This window comes from Acomys minous, assembly GCF_964271855.1.
Source record: "Acomys minous genome assembly, chromosome: 2".
Classification (NCBI taxonomy): domain Eukaryota; kingdom Metazoa; phylum Chordata; class Mammalia; order Rodentia; family Muridae; genus Acomys; species Acomys minous.
The window spans coordinates 1,764,301-1,792,092 of NC_140484.1; the positions used below are offsets into that span (position 1 = coordinate 1,764,301).

The window sequence follows — 27,792 nt, forward strand, 5'->3', positions numbered from 1 at the left end:
GGTTTTAATTTTCTCTTAAAACTTTTTTCACAGATTTACTGGGGAGCAGGTTAGATGATCCCCTTATACTGTCTGTCTCTCTTAATTCCAGTTGTCCTAAGGTTAGTATTCACGTTTTCTACAGTAAGAGGAAGTGCAGGTACCTTGCTAAAGAAGACTAATTTTCTGTGAGCCTGAGTAGTAAAATTAACTTTTGAATTGATAGGTTGGCAGGAGATGGTCGGATGTGAAGGTAAGGCAGAGTAGAAGCAGCCTGCTTTGTTGCTTTTGGGCTTCCTCGTGGGTGGGGAAAGGCGTGGCCTTACACAGTTTTGAAAACCAAGTGTTCTTAGAAGTGTGAATATGTAGATTCTTTTGACTGGCTTGCTGGACGACAGCTCCATCCTGTTTAGTGTATTCATCTTAAGTGCAGTGCATACACTTTCTGGCTTCAATGTGTTTTATGCATTTGTATTTATTTAATGTATTTTATGCATATGCATTTAATTTATTAATGCCTATATTGTTTTCCTAATCTGTTTAACTCATGTTCTTTTGAGAATTTTTTTGACAAGAAGAATTGATTTTTAGAACAGCTGTGATTTAGTTAAATAACTTGAGAGTATTAATGCTGTACTTTCTAGAGAATGTAGTAATACTTGTAATTTTTTAAGAGTTAATTGATTTTTATATGTTCTTCAGAAACTATAAGGCTTATGTATTCAAAGCTCTCAGGTATAACATTGTACTAGTATGAAAATACCATTTCTGATCATTTTTTAAATCTTCAAAAATGTGGAATGTGTCTGAATCAAATGGCTTTAAAAGCAAATTAGTGTAATATTTTGGAGAAACTAACTAGGGGTGCTTTGTTTTCTATGCTAGTTTAAAACCAGGAGAGAACAGTGAGCAGTTCTCTGTGTTCCTACTTGTACTTTCTTCAGTATCTTTTCCTTTACTCACACTTTCCCTCCTTGTCAGCATCCTTCAAAATAAACCGTAGTACACTATTGCTGTCCTCCAAGCGTGTGATTTTTTAGTGCTTGGTTTTTATAAATGAGCTCAACAGCACTGACGTTTGGATGTGTGAGGCCCCGGCAGGTCTGTGCGAGATGAGGCCATGCTGGAGAATCCCAGTCTCAAAATCTCTCTTGGACTCAGTGCTGTGTTACCTAGGTGATTTTAAACTCCTTGGTTCAAATGACCAAGAGGCCTTAACCACTTTAGTAGCTGGAATTACAGATGTATGTCACTACACCCAGATTTTGTTTTGTTTCGCTCTGTTTGTTTGTTCTGTTTTGTTTCGAGACAGGGTTTCTCTGTCTATCCTTGACTGTCCTGGACTCACTTTGTAGACCAGGCTGGCCTCGAACTCACAGTGATCCTCCTGCCTCGGCCTCCTGTGTGCTGGGATTAAAGCCGTGCACCACCATGCCCGGCCTGCTCTGTTTTAAACCTTAAACTTTCCTGAACAGGTAGTGTCGTGGCTAGTGCAGACTGTCCTTTGCTTTAAGGAGGAGTGTGAGTTGTGGCTCAAGTTGAAGTTTTGGTCCTTTGACAGCTCAGCAGAGGCATCTGCATAGGGAAAGGTTCTTGGTGAGGAGCACACAGTGCTCCAGCCAGTCATAGGGCGGTGCTGGGACACGGTTGGGTGCTGCTGACGTCAGTCCAGCTTGGATTCTGGTTGGGTCGCTGCTGCGTAAAGTTGAATCAAACCTTTAGGGTCCTTTGTAAGCCTCACTCTCCGGAGAGGGGAGTGCACAGAGCACCCCATCTGGAGTGTGAGCACCAAGACGACTCCTGCAGAGCTGTCCCCACTGCCGGCAGATGGCATCTTCAGTAGTGGCCTTTGCTCCTGCTTAGGCTGTTGTTGTCATCATTACACACTGGTCACTGTCATTCTGCGTCCACTGACGGTGCACTCCGAATTCTGATCTGTACAGGAGGAGATGCTTCTCGTCCGATCCACAGACTATCTCCATCCAGACTTTAGGCCTCCTAGGTTCCTCTGGTTTCCCTGTACTCCTGGATGATGCTGAAAAGGCACCATCTCCTTCCAGCTGTGCAGTACCAAATGTCTTGAGTCCTTGGTTAAACGGGTAGGTATTCATTATGCTCTAAACTATGGTTATCATTCAGAAATTTAGACTTATCTTTACTTTTATCAGGTTTAAGCCGTTCTTTCCATACCAAGCCTTGCAAGGATTTGAAGATGATGAAGAGCTTATCCATATTCAACAGTGGGCACTTACTGAAGGCCGGCTCAAAGTCACACTGTTAGAATGTAGCAGGTATGTCCTCTTTACTACACGGGCAAGAAAGTAGGAGAGAAGTGAACTTAAGGACTGTCTGTTTATTCTGCTTTTATGCTAGTTTATGTTGTATTATTTTTACTTATAAATAACTTTAAATATAAATTTAATGAAAATACTCTTTTCCAGTTTGCAAATATATAAATCATTTAGAAAGTCACTTGGAAGCATTTATTTTGAAATAATCCCAAGGTTTTAGGTGAATGGTGCTGTGCTGACATTTTTGTCTTAACTTTGCCTATTAGAGAGCACTCCTAGCATAGTAGTTTTGAGAGTTATGGTTAGTAAAAATGCTCACCAAAGTGACTAAATCAGACCTGAACCCTGTGCATTTGGAAGTAATCTTTCCTAGCCTCAGTATCTTAACCACCATAGTCCAAGCTATGTTCATTTCTCACCTAAATTAACAGCCAGAATGACCTTTAAAATGCAAATCTAATTGTCACTCTCCAACTTAATGCACAGCAGCTTCCCTTTTATTGTACTCCCAGGATGCTGTGCAGATCTTCCCTGATCTATGAGGGTCCTTTTCTCCAGCTTCTTTTTCACTACCTTCTGTTCAGCCCTTAACTCATGCTGTGTCAGCTACCCAGGGCTTCCTTAGAGAGGGCTGACAAGATTCCCTCCAGAAAGCCAGCTAGCACATGTTATGGGCACTGGGATTTGGCCTGGTGCCTCCACCTCCCCAGCTCTGCTGTGTACTGCAGAGCCAGTCACAGGCAGTGCATAGAGGAGTGGGCCTGGATTTCACCTGGAGCTTTGTCAATTTCAGTTAAGTTTTTTGTGTAATGAAATGGTATTTTGATTCTTTTTAAACACTTCACATAAAACAGGCAGCTGCCTGGATTTAGGCCACCATCTGCCACTTTTCTGCCTCACTGTCTTAAAGGACAAGCCCCTCACTCCTGTCATCTGCTTTCCTGACTCACACTGCTAGAACATGTGAAAACTGCCTCCTTAATGTCTGCTCAGCACTCTAAGTGTCCTTAGGCTGCACTGCTGGGACACTTGATTGTACCACTGACTACTTTCAATCTTTATTTCTAACTCATAATACAAATAAGGTCTTGAGTGCTAGGGTTATATTTTGTACCTAATACACTTGAGCCTTTGCAAATAGATAATTCTGACCATGCTGATTATGCAAATCCTGTGGTAACAGAGGATTATGCTTCATTCTGTCAAAAAGTCTTGATAAGAGTCTTTCATTGGGGGAAAAAAAAGAGGCCAAATACGATGTTGTATCATAAAAGGACCTATGGTGTACAATAAAAAGATGTGTAGGTACAAGGCTGGGTATTTAGAGAGAGTGAGTTCTCCTGCCGGAATGTTGCTAGAAGGCCTGAGTGTTGTTGTGATCCTGTTGGCTTGTGAGCATTCACTGAGCATATGCTCATCCGGTATAGCATGCTTCAGAGTAGGCATACATTATAAAACTACTAAATCAAGGCAGTCATTTTCCTAAGAGCCACATATTTTCTGATAAATTCTAAGGGATTCATCATATTGTGATGTGAGAGACCGGGTGATGTGATGGGTATGTTGAGGGGCGAGTCTATCAACCACTTATACAGTCTGAGAAGAAGCTATGAACGTGTCAGTGAGGTGAGGGCCATAGAGCTTTGTTGAGCGGAGGCTGCACTCCAGGGCATCAGCTGCTCACTCTAGGTGGATGATGTTAATCAGGTCAGATCTTCACTGAATCACATTTGTTCTGTCTAAGCCCTATATTTTCTCAGCAGCTTTTAGGGTGTTGTTTTGTTTTATCTAAAAATACATGTTTAATTTTTTTTGTTTTAGTGTTAAGTATAATACACACACAAACATTCACAGACATTGACATTCTCTATCCCCAAGTCACCTCCCTTTCCTCCATTTATTTCTTGTCATTGTGGTCTCATGACTTCTGGTTTTTCTCAACACTTTCAATTTCTTACTATCTCTCTTGCTTACCTTCTTGTTCCTGTGCTAGAAAGCCTGACAAGAGCAACTTAGGGAAGGAGAGGCTTATTTTGGCTCTCAGTTTTGAGGGTACAGTAGTCCTTTATGGTGAAGAAGGGGTGTTTGGTGGCAGGAGTGAGGGTTATAACACATGACAGTGGGAAGAGAGAGATGGATGAAGCTGCTGCGCTCCCTCTCCTGTGGCCAGGACCCGTTCCCATTGGTGGCAGCTGCCCATATTTAGTGTGGTTTTCCCATCAGCTAACCTCACCTAGGAGCTGCCACATAGATGTAGACAGAGGCTTGTTTCCATAGTGATTCTAAATTCTGCCAAATCTAACAATCAAGATTAGTGACCGCACATGTACTTCTTGTCAACTTGGCATTCAAGCACTGTTTAAGCTATAGTCTTACCTCTGGTCTCTGTAGGCCCCTGGTCATCTCACAGTGCGACGTGTGTTCAGTCCAACTTAAAGAGTCACTCGTCTTTAACACTCCAGCACTGTTTGATGTCCAAAGTCTTCTGAGTGATTGCCAAAAAGGTCTGAGTTTTAATCCTTAGCACTTACTCCAGAGCTGGGCATAGCTGCATAAACCCACAACTGCAGCATCGCAGCAGGATAAGCAGATCTTGGAGCTGAAACCGAGCTGCAGGTTCAGGGAAAGAGTCTGTTTCAAAAAGAAGACGGAGAGCAGCAGACGATAACACCCAGGACTGTCCTCCAGCCTCCAAATGCTTGCTCCCAAGTATAAGTACCTGCATACTCACGTGCGGATAGTGCACACAGAAGGGGGGGGGGTATGAAAAGCTCACACAAATTCACCGAGCCCCAGCTGCTACACAAGTGTTGGGTATGTCTTGCTTTGGTCAGCCCTTACTCTGTCTGGGCTCCAAAGAGCTTGGGTAGCTCCATCTTTTGAGTTCTGCTCCCCATGGCACATACAGTTTCTCTCTCGGGCCAGCTCTACTCCTCGCCTGCAGTATTTCTCAGCAGATGACCTATGGTTCTAGTGTCTGCAGTATTCTAGAGTGTTCATTACAGCTTAGTCTTTCCCTCACAGCCACAGGCAGTGTCCTCTTTACAGATGCTCTAACTGCCACATATTGCCTGGCCTCAGCAGCTCACTGGAACCATAGTGCAAATTCTGTTAAACCCCCTTAATCTTCCATAGTTGAAAAATAAGTACCATGCGGCTCACACTGCCAGGCTTTACGTTGAGCTGAGATGAAGCCTGGTCCCCTTGGACCACAGTTCCAGCTGTCTTTGTGTCTGACCTGGGAAAGCAGGTCCTTAGGCAGGGAGCCCTTTGGCTGCATATCCCTTTTAAACCCTTTTCACAGTAATGTAGTTTTCACAAGACGAAGCCTCTGGTGCGTGGACACCTTTTCTCTTGTCCCAGTATAGAGTAATGTTTCTTTTTAATGGTGCTAGTAATAGTTATATCTGGTTTTGAACCAGCCTTGTCTTTAAATTTGCTCACAGTTTTCTAACTTTTTACGGTACTTTTTGCTCTTTTTCACTGTACACTTGGATGAAAGCAGAAGTAATAGCTATGACAAAGCATGAATACTCTCCTGTCTTGACATCTCCTCTGCCAAACAAAATAGTCCATTTAGCCTCATTCCTGTTCTCAGGATATTGGCAGAGTGCAGCCGCACGCTTTACAACGTGTAACACACATGGCCTGTAGCGCTGTCCCTGGCAAGTGCTCTCGCTCCCCTTTTGAAATTCTCTGGTCCAGACCTCTGCCGTCTGCAGTAGTCTAGTCTTGCACATTCCTATATCAGAACAGCGCATTAACTCTACTTTTCTCACCTAGTGTTTCAAACTCCTCCACATTCCTCCTTCAGACCAGTTCCAGAGGGAGAGGTGGCTCAGAGGTTAAGAGCACTGGCTGCTCTTCCAAAGGTCCTGAGTTCAATTCTCAGCAACCATATGATGGCCCACCCCGTCTATAATGTGATCTGATGCCTCTTCTGTCCTGCAGGTGTGCATGCAGGCAGAGCACTATATGAATGAATGAATGATGAATGAATGAATGAATGAATGAATCTTTAGCTAGGCGTGGTAGTGCATGCTTTTAATCCCAGCACTTGGGAGGCAGAGGCAGGAGAATTACTGTGAGTTCCAGCCCACATGGTCAAGTTTATCACAGTTACAGTTCCACTTCTTGGCACGAAGTCTCTGTATTAGTGACTTTTCTTGCTGCTCTAATGGAATATCTGATGAAAGCAATGAGTCACAGCTTGAGGGTACAGTGCGTCACAGTACAGCATCCATATGTCAGCATAATGCACATAAGTATGAAGAATTTGTAAATCATGGGTCCCCTGCTATGTCCAGGTTTAGTCCATCCTGATGAAATTGTTCCTTTCCTTGCCTCTTCCCCCACTTCATATTTCATGGCCCTCAACAGCGTCAGCCCTTGATCCATTTGTTTAGTCTGGTAATAGATCTCGAATAGTTACAGGCTTTATCATATAGACACAAAAGATGCTATAAAGGCGCTAGAGTCATTTGCTGCAGTTGTCCTTGCTTATTCAAGCTTGAGGGCGTTTTTGCGGGTCTCCTTGTACTTGTTTTCTTAAGCCTCCAGGGCCTTGTGCTCACTCCGTGCCGCTCTCTCCAGCCGTAGCGCTGAACTAGTCAGGTTGGACAGTGTCCAAAGACTAGAAAAACAAAAACTAGCAATTTTTAAAGATAAATTATGTTAAAGCAGGCCTGTCTGCCTGTTGGCGTTCATTGCATGCCTTTCACATTCTTTTTACCCAGTTGTTAACCACTGAAGCATTAGGAGACTTTCATTGCTTTCACATAAAGTACTCACTGGCTTTGCTGTAGCTGCCCTACTTGCATATTGTGATTTTTAAGGGGGAGATTTAGAGTCAAGTTTTTTTTCCCAAAGATTTATTTATTGGTTATGTATACAGTGTTCTTGCCAGCATGTACACCTGCACAACAGCTCTCATTAGAGATGGTTGTGAGCCATCATGTGGTTGCTGGGAATTGAACTGGGGATCTTTGGAAGAACAGATAGTGTTCTTAACCTCTGAGCCATCTCTCCAGCTAGGTCACCACTCTCGACAATTCCTAGAACCAATAGTTGTCTTAGTTTGTTTTTATTTCCATTTTTTATTTATTTATTTATTTATTTATTTTCATTTTCATTTTTAAGCAATTTATTAGTACCCATACCCTTAACATGAAATTATGTGCAGAATGTCAGAAACATTTATATATATTTATTGAAAAATGAACTAGAATTTGGCCACTTGTTCACAAAACATACTTTTAAAATCATATTAAACAATTCCATGCAAACAGTATGGAATGAATAAGGCTATCTAGACAGTTTTATCTAGCTATGGATCTAGATTAAACATTACCTCACTTATGCATACTTAATTAATGCAGAGATCTGGTGATTATTAATGTTTCCAACTCCAGAACACATAAGCAGCTGATTTTTCTATGCCCCAGGGACGAGGCACGGCCCAGGGTTCTGCTGGGAGCCAGATCCTACTGGCGTCTCCCCAACACCAATGAGCATTTACACGAAGAGAACCCTAATTTAGCTGGGATGAAGCAAGAAGTTCAATTAAAAACATTTATTTTCTGAAACTCCTTACTACCAAGGAATGGCCTTCTGACACTGTGCTGGCCGCTGGACAGTAGCTGAGGGTTTCTCTTCTGTAGTTTCTTTTTCTTCCGAGTCCCACTATTTTATTCACTTGAAGAGGATGTTAAAGGAAATGAGAGCCCTTTGATCTACTTACTGTTCTTCATCCTGGGTATCTGCTGCTTGGCAGAGAGCAGCCTGGCTACCTCCATGTGCTGATTTTTCTTTTAATTGCCCCCAAATGCTCTGCACCACACCCCTCAGCCTGGAGTTGCTGGCTCCGTTGGTCTCCTTGTGGAGCTCCTGACCCTCCAGGTCCTTCCATCCCCCAGCTCTTCCATAAGACTCCCTGTGCTCCACCCTGAAGTTTGGCTGTGTCTCAGCATCTGCCGATGGAGTCTTTCAGGAGACCTCCATGGCAGGCTCCGTCCTGTTCCTTCCCTTCAACTGCTTCTGGTGCCTGTTTGCCCTTCTGAATGAGAATTAAGCATCCTCCCTAGGGGCCTCCTTGTTATTTAGCTTCTGTAAGTCTGTGTATTGTAGAGTGGTTATCCTGTATCGTGAGGCTAATATCTGCTTATACATATATACTATGCATTTATTTGCAAGTGGTTTTTTTGAATAATAATGCTTAAAAGATAAATAAATAAGAATGTAAACACAGGCCCATTTTATCTTCAGAAATTATAATGGAAAAAAGAGAAACAGTTTATTCTTTGGCCAGCAGTATGTACTTATTTATGGCAAAATGTTTAGTTCCTCGGGGATGCCTGCTCATACAGAATTCCAAAACTCATTTACAAGAGGAGTTGGTTTAGATGTTAAAATTCTATCTTGCATTTGTTTGTGAATCCCCCAAGACCATTGAATAGAGGAAACAGCACCTTTTATGGTTAAATTTTTCATTTTTAAAAATGATGTTAAATATTTATGCTAATATCTTTCGGTATTTTATTGATTTTCATTTGGCATTTATTTTTCTGTATTTTAAATATAGTCTTACTTATATCAGATAAATATTTAAATCTTACTGAAATTTATCTTGTCTCAATATTCTAATGGAACACATCTTTTCAATGTTTGACACATTTTCTGACCTTTCTTAGAAAAGTGTTTATTTGTTGTTATAATTACCCATTATTTATTTTCTCTAAAACAGCTTTTTTGAGATATAACCCAGGTAGCCCGCAACTTGTCATTCAGAGTTCAGCCTTAGTGTATTTTACATCCATCATTATCACTTTACTTGGCACACTTTCTTTCTTTTTTTTAAGAATTATTTATTTTATGTATATGAGTGCTTTGTTTTCACGGAACTCAGGACCTCTGGGAAAGCAGTCAGTGCTCTTAACCACTGAGCCATCTCTCCAGCCCCTGCTTGGTACACTTTCATAACCTCTTGTGTTGTTGTTATGCAGTCCATCTCCAGTCTCTCGTTTTACCACTTCCTAACTAACTATGAGTAACCACTTGTCAGAAAACAAAAGAATGTCAAATTTCGTTACTGATCCAGTTAGCTTTTATTTGCAGTTCATTAGCTATAATTCTATATAGTGCATGAGCATGCCCACTGGACACTAGCTGAACAAAGCAATACTGAGAAAAGCTGATCAGTTAGCATCAGGTTACTTTTTTCAAGTTTTGTTTGTTTATGTGTGTGGCATGGAGGGAGGAAAGGAGAGAGGAAGGAGAGGAAGAGAAGAGGTGGGGAGAGGAAGGGGAAGGGAAGAGGGAGAGAAGGGAATGGGCACCCGAGGGCGGCCCAAGCAGTGTGTTCCACTCCCTGGAGCTAGAGTCAGCAGGTGCGGGTGCTGGGAAGTGAACGGGGGTCCTCTGGAAGGGCAGCAAGAGTTCCCAGACCCCCACTCACCTCCAGGCAATTTCCCAGCTCCAGGCTACTGCTTTGTAAGGGTTAAGACAGATGGGGTTTGGTTATTATGCTGACACAAGTAGGCTGAAATTTGTTTTCAGGACAGATTGGTCTGTTTGGGTTTTCGTTTGCTTCCTTAAAGTTTCAGATCATGTGACTGTGTGTGTAGGCGGTAGGGTGAACATTGGGCGTCTTCCTCTATTACTCCAAGTTACTTAACTTGGGGCTCAGTTCACCGAGGGCCAGTGAGAAACCAAGCTCAGATTCTCATGCTTGCGTGGCAGGTGGCTTAGCCGTGGAGCCACCTCTTCTGGCCGGTGTGATGTAACATTTAGCAGGAGCGAGTCCATTTTAGTGTAACAGTCTGTTCTTTTGGGGTCCATTAAAGGAACTCAGTTCAAAACACTGGCATCCTATAGTGATTCTAATTTTTGCCTACAAATTTACTTATTCTAAAAATTTAACTTGAGTGGAGTTAAGTGTTTATTTGTGACTGGCCTCTCTGACTTAGCATACTTTCATATTTCATCCATATTGCAAAATGATCTAGTAAGTACTTCATTTTGTTGTCAAATCGTATTCCTTTGGAGTAAAATTGCTAAGATAATGTTCACTTTTTAAGCAACTGACAAACTAGTCTCCAAAGTGACTGTAACATTTTACATCTCAGTAGTAATGTACAAAGATCCCAATTTCTCCATAACCCCACCAAATGTCTCATGTTGCCTTTTTAAAGATTATAGCCAGTGTAGCAGGCTTGCAGTGGTCTGCGTTTCATTATTCTCACGATTAGTAACAAGCGCACCATGTGCATGCAGAGCCTGTGGGGCCCAGAGGCCTTCCCCACGAGCAGAGCATGGCCTTAGTTTCTGCTCCATCTCTCCAGCCTGCCACCATTGCCTCTTTTAAAATCGTGTAGTTTCTGCTTTATTGTTACATTGTAACTTTTTGTTTCTCCTAAATACTTGGCCTGATCAAATACATTTGAGAATATTTTCTTCTATTCTGGGGATTTTTTTCTCATTTATATGATAGTACGCTTTGAAATAGAAAAAGAATTTATTCTCTTGGGTTTTTTTTTTTCCCCCTCTGTGCTGGGACCTATCTCAGGACCTTGTATCAGTTAGGCAAGTGCTAGGTCTATTTTTAAAAGTCTTTTAAGTTTTCTTTTGGTGCTTATTCTTTGTATCATAATAAAGCATAGCTTAGTCTAGGGCAAGATTTATTTATTTTTCTGAGTTTTGTAGGGTTTTTTTTTTTTACATCTTACATTTAATAATATGACTATTTTGAGTTAATTTTCTGTTCTGTGTTATACCATTTTAAAAACATATGAAGTCACTAGCACACCTGCCTGGGCCCTGGGGCTCCAGCTGGGGAGCCTGAGGCAGTTCACTCTCTGAGCAGATGGTGGCAGTAGAGCTGCAGAGAAAGAGAATTCTGGTTATTCTAAAAAATAGCATTGCTGAAGTTAAGAATTTTTAAAATGCGTTTGGCTTGTCTTTTTGGAGGTAAGTTAGTAGGCACTAAGTTTAAAGTCTTTTAAAAGATTTTTAATGTTTAAATTTATGGGCTTTGCCGCCTACCCTCACTCAGGATTCTCAGTTCACCATCCCAGTTTGTGAGATGTGGATAGGGTCCTGGGGATCCGTGTCTCCAAACTTAGGACACAATTTTCTCAAATTTCCATGGTGCATTTTTCCATTTTTCTTTCATAATTTCATTGCTTCCTTTTATGTCGTGATAAAGTAATAGAGTAACAGCTAATATGCTGTTAAATGTTAAAGCTGTTCATTGGCTGGGTCTGGAGACAGACTGGCAGGTCACGGTCCATTATGAGGGCTGATAATAGAGGCTGGACACATGGAGGATGCCCTTTCTGTTCTCCAGTAATAAGAGGTCTAATGTCCTCTCAGATTTAGGCCTCCTTTGTAGACTACTCAGCATGGATCGAGTGTTTCTTTTGTTCTGTGATGGTTGTTTTCAACATAAGGGTCTGGAGAGGTTGCTTGGTGGTCAAAATGTTGCCTGTTCTTTCCAGAGGGCCCTGGTCTGATTCCCAGTCTTACACCTATTTGTAACTCTACTTAAGGGCATCTGTTGCCCTCTTGGCACCAGGCATGCACAGGGTGCACAGACAGACAGAGAGACAAGACATTCATACTCTTTTTGTTTGTTTGTTTGTTTGGTTTTTTGAGACAGGGTTTCTCTGTGTAGCCTTGGGTGTCCTGGACTCACTCTGTAGACTAGGCTGGCCTCGAACTCACAGCGATCTGCCTGCCTCTGCCTCCCAAGTGCTGGGATTAAAGGCGTGCACCCCCATGCCCATCTATACCCCCCTTTTTTTTAAAGGAAATAAATAACAAACATTGAACATGTATTGTTTAGTACTGTTCTAATAAGTACTTTATGATTATTATCTTCTAGTTTTAAAAATAGTTCTTCCAAAAAGGTAATGCTGGTTTTGTTCTACAGTTTCCATAGAGGGAAACATTAGAAAAATAAATAATTTAACTAGGCTCACATTAGGTGGTTGCATCCGTGTGTGTGCTCATATTCAATTGCAGTATCCTTCTGCATATTAAATTGTACAGAAATAATAGACCTATATGCATCACTCTGCAGCTAGCTTTGGTTTTGAATTCAGCAGTCTGTTTTGAAAATCTCTGACTTGCTTACTACAACGTAGAGATCTTTAGCCAATTGTTTTACCTCATGCATACATGTTTCTGTTTAACTCAGCTATTGAAAACCAGCTGCCTAGGAAACCTCTAACTTGAGCCTCACTTGGCTTTTCCACTAGAGGGTGTAACAAATGTTTCTTTTTTTGTTATTGTTATTAAAATAGTAATAAAATAGTGTACTTTTCCTTATAATTATCAGAAAGGAAATACTTATTGATATAACTTTATTATATCTTTATTTAGTTATATTTATAACTATATAACTAGTTATATCTATATAACTAAAGTTATATCTATATAACTTTATTTTTTTGATATTGATTTATTGGTATAGTATTCTGCCTGTTCTTTTTCTACAGGTTACTCATTTTTGGATCCTATGACAGAGAAGCAAATGTTCATTGCACACTTGAGCTGAGCAGTGGTGTTTGGGAAGAAAAACAAAGGAGTTCTATTAAGACGGTAAAATGTGTACTTTTACATTTATGTAAGAGTTATTCTACCTTTTAAAAACTGCCTTTACTAGTATTTCTATATTCTTAGATGTATTGTTCATAAGCAAGCAGTTGTTATTTTTTTAGGTAACAGTACAGCATCAATAATAAAATAGATCACCTGGAACTAGTAATGGTCAGACTGCATAAGAAACAGTCTGTTCAGCTTTCTTTTAAAATTTTGACATTGTCTGATTTAAGGAATCAGAGGTCATAATTTGTGTTAGTGTTGAGGTGTACATGTGGGGGACACCCCACTCCCCCATGTGAAAGCCAGAGATCTGTGCAGTTCCTTATGTGCCATCTACCTTTGTTTTTCTCAGACAGGGTCTCTCACTGGCCTGGAGCTCACTAAGTCAGCTGAACTGACTGGCCAGCAAGCTCGGAAATCCATCTGTCTTTTCTCCTCTCCAGTGCGACCATGCTTGACTTACAAAAGGGGAAGGGGCTTCTAGGAAGTCTAGCTAGATTGCTCGTGTTAAAAGGCTTTGCTGACTTTACTGACTAAGCTATGGTCCTAGTCTCTAGAAGGAACTAATTTTATTGAGTGCCCCTGAAAGCTTGTGAGTTCACAGAATGTATTTACTCAGTGGTGTTTTATGAACAGTAACTGTGCTAGGTGCTGTTTCTGATGCTAGAGAAACAGTTCCTGTGGGACCAGAGTCAGCCAGGAGTGTGGTCGGGTAAAGACAGAAAAGTGAAGATAGCCATCTCCAGAGCTTGACAAGATTATAACATGATGCTCTTTAGAATTTACTGACTATTGGGAGAACCGTTAAATTTAAAAGTGGGTGGCATAAAATTTTCTTGGAAGAAATAAAATAATTTTAACTTGAGTGGGAAATAGAAATGAAATTAAATTGGCAGAGGAAGATGGCCTGACTCAACTTGATTATGAGAAAGTCACAAGAGTCGATGAAGATTGTAAATGTGGTAGAATAGAGGGTTAAGTCATTGTCTCCCCACCCCGGCCCCACCCCGGCCCCGCGTCTGTGTGTGTTTCTCTGTGACCTTATGTTTTGAGACAGGAGATCTCAGTGAACCTGGAGTTCATGTTTTGGCTGTCCCAGCAGGCTAGGGAACTCGAAAGGACCTAACTTTCTCTGTCCCATCCTGTCCCCCTCCCACTCCAGCACTGGGGTTAGAGATTAGCGCTCTGCCTGCCTCTGCCTCCCAAATCCTGGGATTACAGGCCTTTGCCACCCCATTCCCACCCCAGCTGCCTATGCACAGCATTTATGTGGATGCTGGGGACTTAAACTCAAGTCCTTATGCTTGTATAGAAAGCACTTTCTCCAACTGGCCGTCTCTCCAGCCCAAAGTAGGTAGGCAGATGTCTATGTCTATGTCCCTGTCTCTCTGTCTCTGTCTCTGTCTCTGTCTCTCTCTCTCTCTCTCTCTCTCTCTCTCTCTCTCTCTCTCTCTCTCCATCTCCTTCCCTCTCTTTTCTTTCTTCATGGTCATTATTCCCGTCCCAATTTTAGGTTAATATTTTCTTTTCTTTTTAAATAAGAGGTTTATTTAAACAAGACACTTGACTTGAAGGAAAACTAACAGGATCATTTTGCTCAGGAGTATTTACCCCTACTTAAAGACAGATTGCTCTACATGTAACAGCTATGTACTACGTACAAAAATGTTATAAACTTGTCATTGGTTTTACAATGATAAATGAGAAACACTAAAATTCTCCAATTGAACAAAGTATGCAAGGATTTATGTTGTTGGGTTCTTTTGTTAAAACAATGAGAGAAAAATAACTCACTGGAATATAAAGATAAGAGCTGAATGAGCGTGCCTCTGTGGAGAAGTGGGGGGGGGGGCGTTCTCACAGAACCAGCACTTTCCCCAGACCATCTCCCTCTGACGTCACCAAAACAGAACGTTGGCCATTTAGTTTAAAAAAGAAAATAAAAGCAATATGTGTGTGTGCACCTGCATCAGTTACTTTATGTACAATAAAGAAGCGAGGACAGGGAAACAAGAGATAGAGAAAACTACAGTGCGGTAGTCAGCAGGGCGGGACCATCCAGTGCAGTAGTCAGCAGGGCGGGACCATCCAGTGCAGTACTCAGCAGGGCGGGACCATCCAGTGCAGTACTCAGCAGGGCGGGACCATCCAGTGCAGTACTCAGCATGGCAGGACCATCAAGTGCAGTACTCAGCAGGGCGGGACCATCCAGTGCAGTACTCAGCACGGCGGGACCATCCAGTGCAGTAGTCAGCAGGGTGGGACCATCCAGTGCAGTACTCAGCACGGCGGGACCATCCAGTGCAGTAGTCAGCAGGGTGGGACCATCCAGTGCAGTACTCAGCACAGTGGGACCATCCAGTGCAGTACTCAGCACGGTGCGACCATCCAGTGCAGTACTCAGCAGGGTGGGACCATCCAGTGCAGTACTCAGCACGGCGGGACCATCCAGTGCAGTACTCAGCAGGGTGGGACCATCCAGTGCAGTACTCAGCACGGTGGGACCATCCAGTGCAGTACTCAGCACAGTGAGACCATCCAGTGCCATACTCTGGTCCTTCCTTGGGTTGCTCACTGGCCATGGTGAGCGCAGCCCCCTCTGCTTCACAAGCGGCACCAGCTGCCAACTGAGGGAGCAACAAGCAGCAACAGGAGTGACAGAGGAATGAGACGTTTACATTTTCAATCAATTTGAAGTAGCTTCTCTGAGGAATGAAGTAGCCGTTTTAGACTTTGTGCTGAAATATATAACTTTGTGAGAGAGATTATTGTTTTGTCTTGTTAAATGTTGGCTTCACTTTGAGCTGCTCATAACATGCCCTTGCTGCAGGCATTTTCCATGTCCTTTGTTTTATTTTCAAAGATATAAGATTAGACAGCTTTAATATTTTATAGCAAAGGTTAGTAAGACTTTTAATTATGAATTATTATTTTAGATTCTAGCATATGTCACAAATAGTTTTCAAGAAAGGATTTTAGGTTAGTAACCAGGAGTTAAAAATGTCAACAACCAATAAACTGAAATTTTGTGTATTTAATAATTCTAAGAGGGCAAATTACTATTTCCCATGGCAATATAAAACATTAGAAAATAAAATTTGATACTTTGAGATATATTAGAAATTAGAGTACTAACTCTCACACCATTAAAAATAGATATGCTAAATCATTTAATGGTCTTAGGAAACAACCTATGTGTAAACACAATGTTAAAGCTTAGATCCATTTTTAATAAATAATCCATTTATTTAGTGAATTTGGTCAATAATTACAGTGACTGTGAAGACTGAAAAGAAGTCACCCACTTTTGTGCCCCAGCACTTGGGATTCAACCCAGGATGTCATGCTAGACAGATCTCCAGGACTGAACTTACCTCCTACCCTTGCTAAGCTCTTACTCTGTCATACGCTTTCTCTAAAGCTGGACTTGAACTTGCTTTACCCTTCAAGAAGCTGGATTACTCGTCTGCTCCCTTTGCCCGTCTCTTGTCTTCCACAGTTTAGCATGCCTTTGAGTTTTACAGCTGCCCAGGACTGTAGCCAAGGACCCTGGCTGCCCCTTCATCCTTACTGTGAAGTGTCTAATGCACCCTAAGCAGTCATTTCACAAGAGGAATGGTGAAGTCTGAGTAGAGCACCAGCCAAGGTAGTGGTTAGGGTTGTGCTGGGGTCTCTGTTTTGTTTTGGGGTGCATTCAGGGAGGAGACAGCAGTGCGCATTCTGGTGAGCATAAGTGCGAGCTGCTTCAGGCACATGTGTGCCACAGGGCACAGGCTGGTTCAGGCACATGTGTTCCACAGGGCACAGGCACAGGCTGCTTCAGGTACATGTGTGCCACAGAGCACAAGCACATGTGCCACAGGGCACAGGATACAGGCACAGGGCACAGGGTGTGGGTACAGGCACAGGGCACAGGCACAGGGTGCAGGTACAGGCACAGGGCATAGGCACAGGGCACGGGTACAGGCACAGGGCTCGGGTACAGGGCGCAGGTACAGGCACAGGGCGCATGGACAGGCACAGGGTGCAGGTACAGGCACAGGGCATAGGCACAGGGCGCGGGTACAGGGACAGGGCACGGGTACAGACACAGGGCACAGGCACAGGACGCGGGTACAGACACAGGGCACAGGCACAAGCCTTGAGTGTTGTACTCCCCTTGTCTCCCTCTCTCACTCTGGTGCACGCGGTGAGATTGACTGCCTGTGAGCTTCTGGATCCTTCTGTTCTTGTCTCCATCTGACAGAACTACAGACTAGCACCTGCCGCTATGTGGGTTCTGGGGCAAACTCCAGGTCTTTGCATCTGCAGCCAGTGCTTTACCAGTATCTCCTCGCTAAGTGCTTTTCTAGACCCTATTTCCGAGGATTTTTACCTAACAGCTCATTGGCAGAACTGAGTCATTGTAGTATGGGGAACGTGTGTCTGTGTGTGCCTGTGCCTGTGCCTGTGCCTGTGTGCTTGTGGAGCTAGAGGCCAATCTCTAGCTTTATTCCAGGTCGTCCACCTTCATATTTTCAAGCAGGATCTCTCCCTGGCCTGGAACTCACTGAGTAGCTGAGGAACACTGAGCTCCAGGGATCTAGTTGTCTCTGCCAGCTCTGCCTCCTCAGTGGTGGGCATGAGGGTGGGATTTCATTTGTTTGCTTTTTGCTTTTTGTAATGTGAGGGTCAAATCCATATCCCCCATGCTTTCACAGTAAGAACTTTACCAACTGGAGGATAGAACTGTGAGTGGTCTTTAGGTGGTAGTTCACAAGAAAGCAGTCCTGTTTGATTACGTTTTTTAAGTTAATAGAAATAGAGGGGGTGGGGCAGGTCTTCCAGAGGTGAGTGTGTGCTAATGGTCTGGAGAGGCCTAGACCCCAAAGCACTGGGCCTGAGGCGTAAGCCCTGTGGGAGCTCCTGCCCCAGCACCAGTCTTCTAGCCTGTAAGTCCCAGCCTGTTTGCCTGCCTCCTCGGTTTCTTGCATGTGGCCCCATGGGGAGATGCTCCCGTCTTCTGCCAGTTGGTCGCCTTTGTGTGCTGATCTTGATGTTGCTTTCTACAGCTCTTACTCTTCCTTCATGCACTAACCATGTAAAGATAAATGCATGGGCGTCAAATTAGTGAAGAGATGGTGAGGTGAGCGGTGAATCAGTCTGTGGAGCTGCCAAGAGACACCCCTGCCACTGGTGGCTCACACTAACAGAAAGCTCCAGAGTCTTTGTCATCACTGCAGCTGCACGCAGCTGGTGCATAGATGTCAACGTGCTGCTTGTGCCGACTGTTTTGTGATTCAGTGAGTGAATGTCCTGGAGAAAAGAGTTGCCTGGTAATCTTTAAGATCTCATTGACAAAAATCATCGTGGCCCACTGCTCCAAAGATAAAGGCAGACTCCTGGGTACCTGCTAAGCCCGGTCCTGTCCTTTGTCCTCCTTCCTGGCCTCACTTTGTACTACGCGTCTCTGACCATTGTGTACCCTTCCTACACTGTGGCATGTGCTGACCCAGTGTGTTTCTCCACATATGTCTATATTCAGAGTTCTGCTTGTGCCAGGTCTTAGTTTGCTTGCTTGTTCAGGTATGTTCCTGGACTTTTCTCCTGTTCCATTTGGTGAGGGCTGATGTGGGAAAGATTAAGCTTTGTCACAGGTGGAAGCAGTCTTGGTGGGCTTTACCCTTGGGGCACACCATGAATACCTTGTGAGAGACTGTTTGGAGCCTTCCTGGGCTTGGAATTCAGGAAGCCTACCTGGGAACCCCACCGTGGCTATTGTTTTCCTAATTGACCCTCGAAGGGAGAAGGAGACCTCCCTTTGCATGTGACTGGGAAGGTGGTGGGAAGAAAAACAAGAGGTTGAGAGAAGGCAAGGAGAGAGCGCGGAGAGAGAGGAACGGACCGGACCAGCTCGTGGGTCAGAGAGACACCTAAAGACCTATCCCATGGAACGGAGACTGGAAGGTTCATTCTTCTGTCCCTTTAACCTTTTTTCCTTCTTGTGTATGCTAGTTGGGTTGTATAATAAAGTTTAATTGTTAATAAACAGAGCCAACAGGCTGACCTCAGTCAGCTGTTATGTCAAGTGGGCAATGTGAAACACTCACAGGAAATGAGAGTGGACCAGAGAAAACTGTATTCTTCTCTGTCCTTAAGCCTGTCTGGCAGCTGCGCTGTCCTCCTTGGCCCATGCTTCTCACAGGACACTTGCCTCTACCCTTCAGTCTGAGGTTGATAGTGACCTCTTATTTTTGCTAGTATCTGAGTTTTATCTTGTTACCCTGTTTGGAACTCAGTTCTTCTGTCACCAGCTAGTTACTCCCATTTGTAGATTACCTTTGCTTTCAATATTTAGCAATTTTCACTTTCCATATGAGTGTCATCTGTGTTATACTGTAGCCCTTCTGGGAAGCCTGTTACTTCAATACTTGTCACAGCTCAGGTACAGTTGTATTTGTGTGATAATTGGATCTGTGTTATCTCCTGCAGTATCTGCTATTATAGTGAGATACCTTCACTGATTATGTTCTGCATGTTCAGTAAATATTCTGGGAAGACTATGCCTAACTAACTAACTAACTAACCCCTACCAAATTTCTCCAGACCATCAGGGTTTCAAACATGACTTTTAGTCATGCTTTGATCGCCTTTGTCCTTCCCTGAATATTTCCCATCTCTTTAAAGCTAATAAAAATATTTAGCTAATAAAAACATCAGAAGAATGTCTCCTGAGAGTAGGTCAGCATAGCTGAAATAAATGATTTGGTATGGTTTAAATTTGAGCTATTTTCACTTCCTTTTTAGTTTTATAGAATTTTAGAAGCCTTGTTGGGTAATAATGAATAAAAACCTACATTTCCATATCTGTCTACATAGTATTAGTAGTCCCTACAAAGGATTTAAAAGGGCTCTCTGAAAAACTGTAATTTTAAGTGAGAACATTTGAGCTAAGAGAGACAGACTTTTAAATACATTAGGCCAGATGCCTAGGACTTGGCATTTTGGTGTGTTTACGTAAGGCCCCATGCCTGGTAGGTCAAATTTTGGTGTGCCTATTTAACCATTTGCCATTTGCAGTCTTAATCTTATCAAAAGGAAGAGAAAGATTAAAGCAAATAAAGCATTTTTGAAAATGTCAGTCTTTTATGAAAACTTTGGTTTAGTTCAGCTTGATAACATTTGAGAATACAGTAGGGACTCAAAGAAATTTTAACCATATATAACATTTTATAATTGGCTTCTTAAATAAAGCAAATGCCTTTTGGCTCTAATAATAAATTCTATATAACATTTCCACTCTTAAAATTCTTAAAAATCATCTTAGTTAAAAATAAGGGATGAAGTTCTCTATCCTAGCCTTTATACTTTGGTATGATTGTGAAATTCTGCGAAGGAGTAAGAACTTATGTTAAAATGTTGTTTGTTTCTAATCAAATTAGTCTAATGTACCAAGAAGGAGGCGTCTAGTACACTAAGAAACAATGTGAGATATAATTCATTTTATGACCCTTCTTGTCAACAGAAATAGGTCAGCATTTTGATGTGCGTTGTGTATTGCTGTGAGTAGTTCAGAATAGTCACAGTTTCAGAGCAAAAGTACTGTGACCTGGTGAAAGAAAGCGCAATCTTAGGGGAAAACTAGAAAATGGTGTGTTAAAGAGGTGATAATGAAGGAAGCTTCACGGCACACAGGGAGCGGTCAGGGTGGAAGACATAGTGCAAATCCCCAGAGAGACAATCTGGACACTAGTGAGTGGGGTACAGTGAGGTGTCCAGGTTCACTAAAAGAATATGGCAATAAAGACAGTAGAACTATGGAGGCTTTTAGAGTAAGTGTTTTAATCAGCCCCCCACCCCCTGTTTGTTTTTCAAGACTGAGCTTCTCTGTGTTGCTCTGGCTGTCCTGGAACTCACTTTGCAGACCACGCTGGCCTCCCAGCTTATGATTAAAGGAGTACACCACTACAGCCCAGCTCACAAACTCCCTAAGGGAGACTAAGAGTGGCATTTGAATCCTAGCCAGGCCTTTTTGGCACCCTGACTGTGTCAAAATCTAAACCCATCTCATCTGTACTTGGTTATTCTGTAAATTAGACTGAGACTGCACCAAGGTACAGCACCGTGGCAGGAAGCAGGTCATCAGTAATATGCTCCTTGTATCTGAGTAGAGTCCAGGATGTGGTCTGGCAGGGGGAGAAATTGAAACAGCAGGCTGGTGATGATGGAGATGGAAAATAGAGCCAGCATTGCTTTGGGTATCTCTGGGAATGGAAGAGTTTTAGAGAAGAAGCCAGAAAGAACAGTTTTGAGGAGGCAGAAGAAGAAAAAGTAGATATTCTGGACAACTTAGGTTTGAAGTGATATTGGCCAACAAAGGGCAGACAGAGATGTTTTCTTTTGGTTTGCTGTTTTTGTTGGTGGTGGTGGTGGTTGGTTGCTTGGTTGGTTTTTTGAGACAGGGTTCTCTGTGTATCTTTGGCTGTCCAGTACTCACTTTGTAGACTGTCAGCACTTACAAGTCTTTGGGTGCTATGAATAGGCATGTCATCATCTTCATTTCATAGATGAGGAAACCAAGGTACAAAAAATGAAAGCAATGCCCAGTTAGCAGGCAGCAGGCATTCTGCAAACCCACACTGAGGAACCCATAGCTGGCCTCTGTTTAGCTATTGATGTAGAAAGAGTAGGTTATTCTGGGTCAGATATGAATGGCTGTGACCAGGAAACATGGATTCAGGTTACTCTAATTGATACATTCTGCCACAAAAGTGGTAACACAAACTTTTACAGTTACAAATCACGAAAGGGAAGTCACACGTTAGCATAGGTACCATTTACATTGGTAGGAAATGTCAGGCATGAGACACAAGTTGGAGGAAAATTTATTCTGTAGACTTGAGGTGTTACAGTGCACTTGGCTGTGGGGTTGGTTGATGCTAGTGCTCTACTAAACTCACTGACACATTCTAAGAATATTAGGCTAGATACAGAAATTAAGACGGTTGGCTAACGGGGCCTTGGAACATTGCAACATTGCATCCTAGCCAGCCAAAGTCAAGCAAGCAATCTGTGGGCTATGTAGCATAGATGCAGCTCTTCAAGGGGCCTTGCCTCACTCTGTTATATCATCTCCACAAATGGCATCCAGTGTGCCTGGGTTCAAATCCACATTCCTCCACTCTAGTTCTACGATGGTTAACACTTTCTTTCATCACCTCTAGAGAAGAGGAGTCAAATCTGCCCAAGTCCTTTGCCCCATGCCTTCAAATTCTTCCTGTAACAAGGTAAGGAGGACAAGAAAATACTTCTTGGGCCATGAGAGAAAATGGTGTTTTTTTGTCTGTTTTCAAGATAAGAGATCAAGGGCTGGAGAGATGACTCAGTGGTTAAGAACACTTGCTATGCTTGATGAGAACCTAGGTTCAGCTCCCAGCACCTGGTGGCTGTGATGGCTTAAAACTTTCCATACCTTCAGTCCAGATGTTCAGGTGTTCTGATCTCTCAGCATGTGACTGTTGAGTCATATACATGGTACATAGACTTACATGCAGGCAAAATATTCATAAAATACAATCTAAACTGGGTATGAATTAAAACCTTTTTAAAGGTAAGAAAGCCAAGTGGTGACTCTAGTGTAAGAAGGTTTACTGTAGTAGGGGCAGCTTCCTCGGGTGCCCTCACTAGGGAACACTTAGCAGCCAGGGAAGGGGATCATGCCTGCTGCACCCTACTTTCAAATGATTCAGGAAAAGTGTGTGCAAGAGAACAGCAAGTGTGGTGAAGCACTAGTCAGGAAGTACGGCTCAGGGTAAGTAGGAAAAATTTGTAACTTTTCTGTTATTCCTGAAGTTATTTCAAGATAAAGTTATTTTTAGAAAAGTATATTTAAAAGTTTCTTTCACTAAAGCTCCCTGCAGACTTTGTAGAACATGAATCACTTTGCAGAAGTCCAGGTTTAATATGTAAAGGTGAAGGCTGCCTTGGTGACTCAGATTAGGAGCTGTTTCTCTTTGACATCAGCATTCCATGCTGTTGTTTCCATAACAACCCTCAGCCTTTGCCTACTTTTCTTAGCTTATTTCACTAATTTAAATGTTTCAAATCAAAGCATTGATAAAGGCTTTAATCAAATTTAAAAAGAAGAGACCTGAGGTGTCATGATTATTCAGATGGAATTATTTTAACAGCCTTTTGAACGTAAGCAGAAGACCATTTTTTATACCTTAGATTACTGTCTCTTTGTAACTGAAGGATGCAGTCCTCATTTACCATTCAGTTTCTTTAGGAACTAAGTTATCTGATGACCAAGCTAGCATTCTGTTTTGAGAGGGCTTGTTTTTCATCCAAAGGAAAGTCTTTCTGAGGAAAGATTATGGAGGTACTCGATTTATGTTTGACATTTATGCCCAGTTTCATTTATTTAAGCATGACAACAGCCCAGTGTGCTCAGAAAATGTCCTCTTCACTGTGACTTGGACACGGGTTGTTTCTCCTGAAGGTTAATGTGTTAGAAGTTTGCTCCCAGTTTGGCAGTATAGAGGATGATAGAACCTTTAACAGACAGCAAAGCCCTGAGGGGAGGCCTTGAGTCACAGCTATGCTCAAGAACAGTTAAAGCAGCTCTCCTAGGATTGCTCTGAGGGAGCCCAGCTGAGTCACTCCCGCTTCCTGTGACACTGTGTGCTCTTCTCCTGCTCATGTTCTCCGTGGAGTAAGACAGACCTCTTGTTACAAGGTCCTCAGGAGAGCTGACCTCTGTCACACCAGTGAACCTCCAAAATGTCTAAGTAAACCTTTTTTTTTTCTTCACAAATATTCTGCATCTGGAATTATTTTTTTTGTAACAAATAAGAACTAATATATTTTCTTTATAAATAAATCCCACCAGTCAGATGTGGCTGTACATGCATTTAGCCCTAGCACTGGGGCCGGAAGCAGCTGGATGTCTGTGGGTTCCAGGACAGCCAGGGCTACACAGTAAGACCCTTGGAAGGAAGGAAGGACGGAAGGGGGGAAGGAAGGAAAGAAGAAAGAAAGGAGGAAGGGAGGGAGGAGGGAAGGAAGGGAGGGAGGAAGGAGAGAGGGAAGGAAGGAGCCAGCAAACAAGAAACCAAATAAGTCCTATAGGGCTAAATCACTTTTCCAGTTTGATAAAACTAATATGTAGAACCAGAACCAAACCCAGTTGAGTTAAAAAATATCCTAGCTAACATAATTTTTTTCAATATGTCATAACTATTGGGGCTTGAGAAAAGGGTAATTTCATTGGATTTTTAGCTCCTCAGTGGAAGTTAAGTACTAAAAAAGCAAACATCATTCTGGTCACGAAAATGTTTACCTGTATGGTCCATGTTAGAGAATTTAATTTAGAATTTATTCTTTTTCATATACAGATTTACCTATTTAAAAACCATGGCATGTGAGTATGGTGTGTGTGTGTGTGTGTGTGTGTGTGTGTGTGTGTGTGTGTGTGTGCGCGCGCGTATATGTGTATAGTGGGAAAGAGAAAGATTATTTCCATCATCACTGAGACAAGGATTTAAAATTTTATTTCTGAATAACCAACCTAGTCATAAACTAGGTTAAACTGCAATGACAGGTCTTTGAGCCTTCTATTGGCAATTTAATTCTGGATATCAGGTACTCAGACAGTTATCATTAGTATATTAATTATTTATGTCCACGCTCTGAGTTGTAATTGAGAAGTCAAGATTTCTAAGACTAGGGCTGACAAGATGGCTCTGACTGAGACCCAACACCCTAAGTTTGATCCCAGGACCTGCATGGTGCAGAGAGCTGACTCTTTGAGTCTCTAACCGTGTACCCATATGCACACATACGGGGAATAAGTGCAGTGAGAATAGGTTTTGAGAATTTAAAAACTATAGCCTTTTTTATTACATAGATTTAAATGTTTGCAAGGTAAGCATTTATGTGCTTGGCAGACAACGTTGTTAGCAATGTGACTGTTGTCATGAATACCAGTTGTTGATTCAGTTTGCTTATGACTACAGAGCACACATTGCTACCAAGCTAGGAAGTAACTGCTCACTGTCTGTCCGTACAGTAAGCAGCGTGCCTGCTAGAAGATCTGTACGGGCACATTTTTAATACGATTGCCTTTAAAATAGTCACAGCCATAATGGACCCACTAACTCCATTAGTACAAACGTGTTCTTCTCTGTGTTGGCTTTCTGCAACTCCAGGACACAGGGTTAGGATAAACAGGAAACATGATTTGGTTACCAGTGGCTGACCTTTAGTGCCATCACTTCATTCTTAATGAGTTATAATTCTGAGATATTAATAAAAATCAACTCTTACAATCTATCATTAAAAATGGTAACATAATGAGTCTTCCAGGATCTTTCTGGTGTTGATCTCATCTTCTTCTAAGCAAACACAGGCGGGAGTGCTGCTTAGTTCCCTAGGCCACCTGTCAGGGCAAGTCAGTGGAGCGGTGCTATGTGATGCGCACTTCCGTGTCTCCTACAGCCACCTGTAGGACTGCATGATGGCAGAGACATGTCCCCAAGCAGGGAGGACTAGTGTCTGCAATAGGCACATAATGAGCATTTAATATTTTATTTTTTTTGTCTTTTAAAAGCCACAAAGTAATATTTCAGAAACATAAATGGGTAGACTTTTTCTATTCCGTATATTTTTTGAAAAACAATGAACTGCAGGATCTTGTATTAGGTAAACAGAATTATAGAATTGATAGGTCCATGAAGTGCAGCAGCTTTTCTCTAGTCAGACCAACTCTTAAAGTCCGGATTGCAGTTTCAGAGAAGTCAGCTGATACCATCCGGGCAATTCTAATTTCCCATTGTGCTCTGGCACCGTCCCTCCCTCCCAACAGTGCCACTACTGTAAGGCTGAGTGACAGCCGTGTCGGTTCCAGTGTCTCGTGCTCTTAAGACGTAACCTGCCCCAGGCCTCCTGTGGTGCCTGCCCTAGACCACGCACTCAGAGGCCGCCATTCCTTCCTCTCAGTCCCCACCCCACCTCACCTGTGCACGTCTGTGCCACCAGGAGGTGCTGCCAACTCCTTGTGCTCTCAACTGTCTTCTATCATCACAGACTTGATCTTGAGGGATTTGACCTGAAATTTCCAGACAGATTGCACAAATGTAGCATCCTAGCCAAAAGCCGAGGTGGGTGGTGCCTGATGTTTGCTCGGGACAGTTGAGGAAACAAGGTCTTCAGAATTTTCTAAGAGACAAGAAAAGGCAAACTTCCACAGCCTGAAGGGGCTTTGAACAAGGCATTCTGGTGATGTTAACTGCCTTGCTGCATTGTTTGTAGTTTATCTCTTTTCCTTTCCTTGTCTGTCCTGGAGCTCACCAATTTGGTCAGGCTAGTCTCTGGGGGCTGGAATTACAAGCCACAACCCACTGTGCCTCAGATGGTTTTTTTTTTGGGGGGGGGTATGTTCTGGGGTTGAACTTAGGTCATTGTGTTTACAAAGTGAGCAGTATGATTGAGCTCTTTCCTAACCTCGTGTGTGTGTGTGTGTGTGTGTGTGTGTGTGTGTGTGTGTGTGTGTGTGTTTGTGTAATATTTTGTTAACCACATGTAGATGTCTTACAGACATACACAAATCTTTAGAAGTTTGGAAGTTCTAGTCTAATTATAAAAAACTTAAAATGCGTTTTTGTGGCTTTTTTGCTTTTGGTGCAGTGTTCTTTCATCTAACTGTGTCTGGGTTAACCCTGAGGGGATCTGAAATAGTGCTCTGTGAATTGGGTGTCTTAAGACAAAACTGGCACATTGGGGGATTGTTCCTGTCTCAGGTCTTGCTACCTGCACGTGACAGGTGTTCTCCTGTCTTTCCAGCTGTGTCCTTCCCCTTCCCTTTGTTGTGTGTGGCCCCCAGGATAATGTTGAGGTGGTAGTGGAAATGTTCTGTCATTCATGTAGGAAAAAAACTCTCTCATCTTTGAGCTTTGGGCTACTTGCAGATTTTTGTAGTTCCCCATATTCAGGACTAGGAGGTTCCTTGTATTTTTCGCTGGCTGAGGATTCTTGGGTTTTGGTGTTTTGCTTTGTTTTGTTTTTCCCAAGATAGGGTTTCTCTGTGTAGCCTTTGGCTGTCTTGGGCTCCCTTTGTGGCCTCAAACTCAGAGACCCAGCGGCCTCTGTCTCCCAGAGTCCTGGGATTACAGGTGTGCAGCACCTCACCTGCCTAGACACATGTTCTTAAATAGCAGGACGGAGAGGTGCTGGCTAAAGAATAGTGCAATTATCCTGACTGTAACTGAGCATCACTTGAATTGCTGTCGTCTGGAGGGATGTGGCATCTTCTGTTCTTTTCCCTTGTTTTTTTTTAATCAGCAAGTTGAATGAGAACAAATTTAATATTGCTGTTATTTTAGTTCACAGGTGATGTTAATCAGCTGTATACATTCCTGATAAGTTGAATGACAAAGTGACAGATTTAGTTAACAAAGTGCTCTAAATGAGATAAATGGCATCTCATTCATTAGATAAGTCTTAGTAAAGTATATTTGTAAACTCTCTTTACAGCCTTACAAAAAAGAAAATTCAGCAATACAGTCATCACTGCAGCAAATGAGCTTTGCTCCTAACTCCTCACCCTCTCGGTCCTCAAGTCCCACAATATAAAATGGCATCACATCTGCATTTAGCCTCTGCATTTAGCCCTCTGTATACGTTAACATCTTCTCTACGTTACTTACAATAATCGTCATAGTGTGTTGTTTAAGGAATAATGACAAAAAGAAAGCCTGTATACTATCAGTACAGATGCAGTATTTTTCTTTGTTATGGACCAGGCTGGCCTCAAACTCTCAGAGATCCCCTTGCCTCTGTCTCCCAAGGCACATGCCATCATGCCCAGCTTTAAATATCTTTAAAGATTTTATTTTATGTATATAGGTGTTTTGCTTGCACATAGGTCTGTGTAGCACATTTG

General features: G+C 42.5%; 1 protein-coding gene across 2 annotated transcripts in view; it reads left to right on the forward strand.

Moving 5' to 3' along the window:
• The window catches only part of PDZD8 (PDZ domain containing 8), a 61,797-nt gene that overhangs the window by 18,895 nt on the left and 15,110 nt on the right, over positions 1-27,792 (forward strand). For both annotated transcript variants that reach the window (XR_014777574.1, XM_084774043.1), the window contains exons 2-3: positions 2,148-2,270; positions 12,767-12,869. Coding sequence is in view for 1 of the 2 variants with exons in the window: in XM_084774043.1 (XP_084630169.1) it covers positions 2,148-2,270; positions 12,767-12,869 (226 nt within the window). In the remaining variant the exon portion in view is untranslated. The remainder of the gene's footprint in view (positions 1-2,147; positions 2,271-12,766; positions 12,870-27,792) is intronic.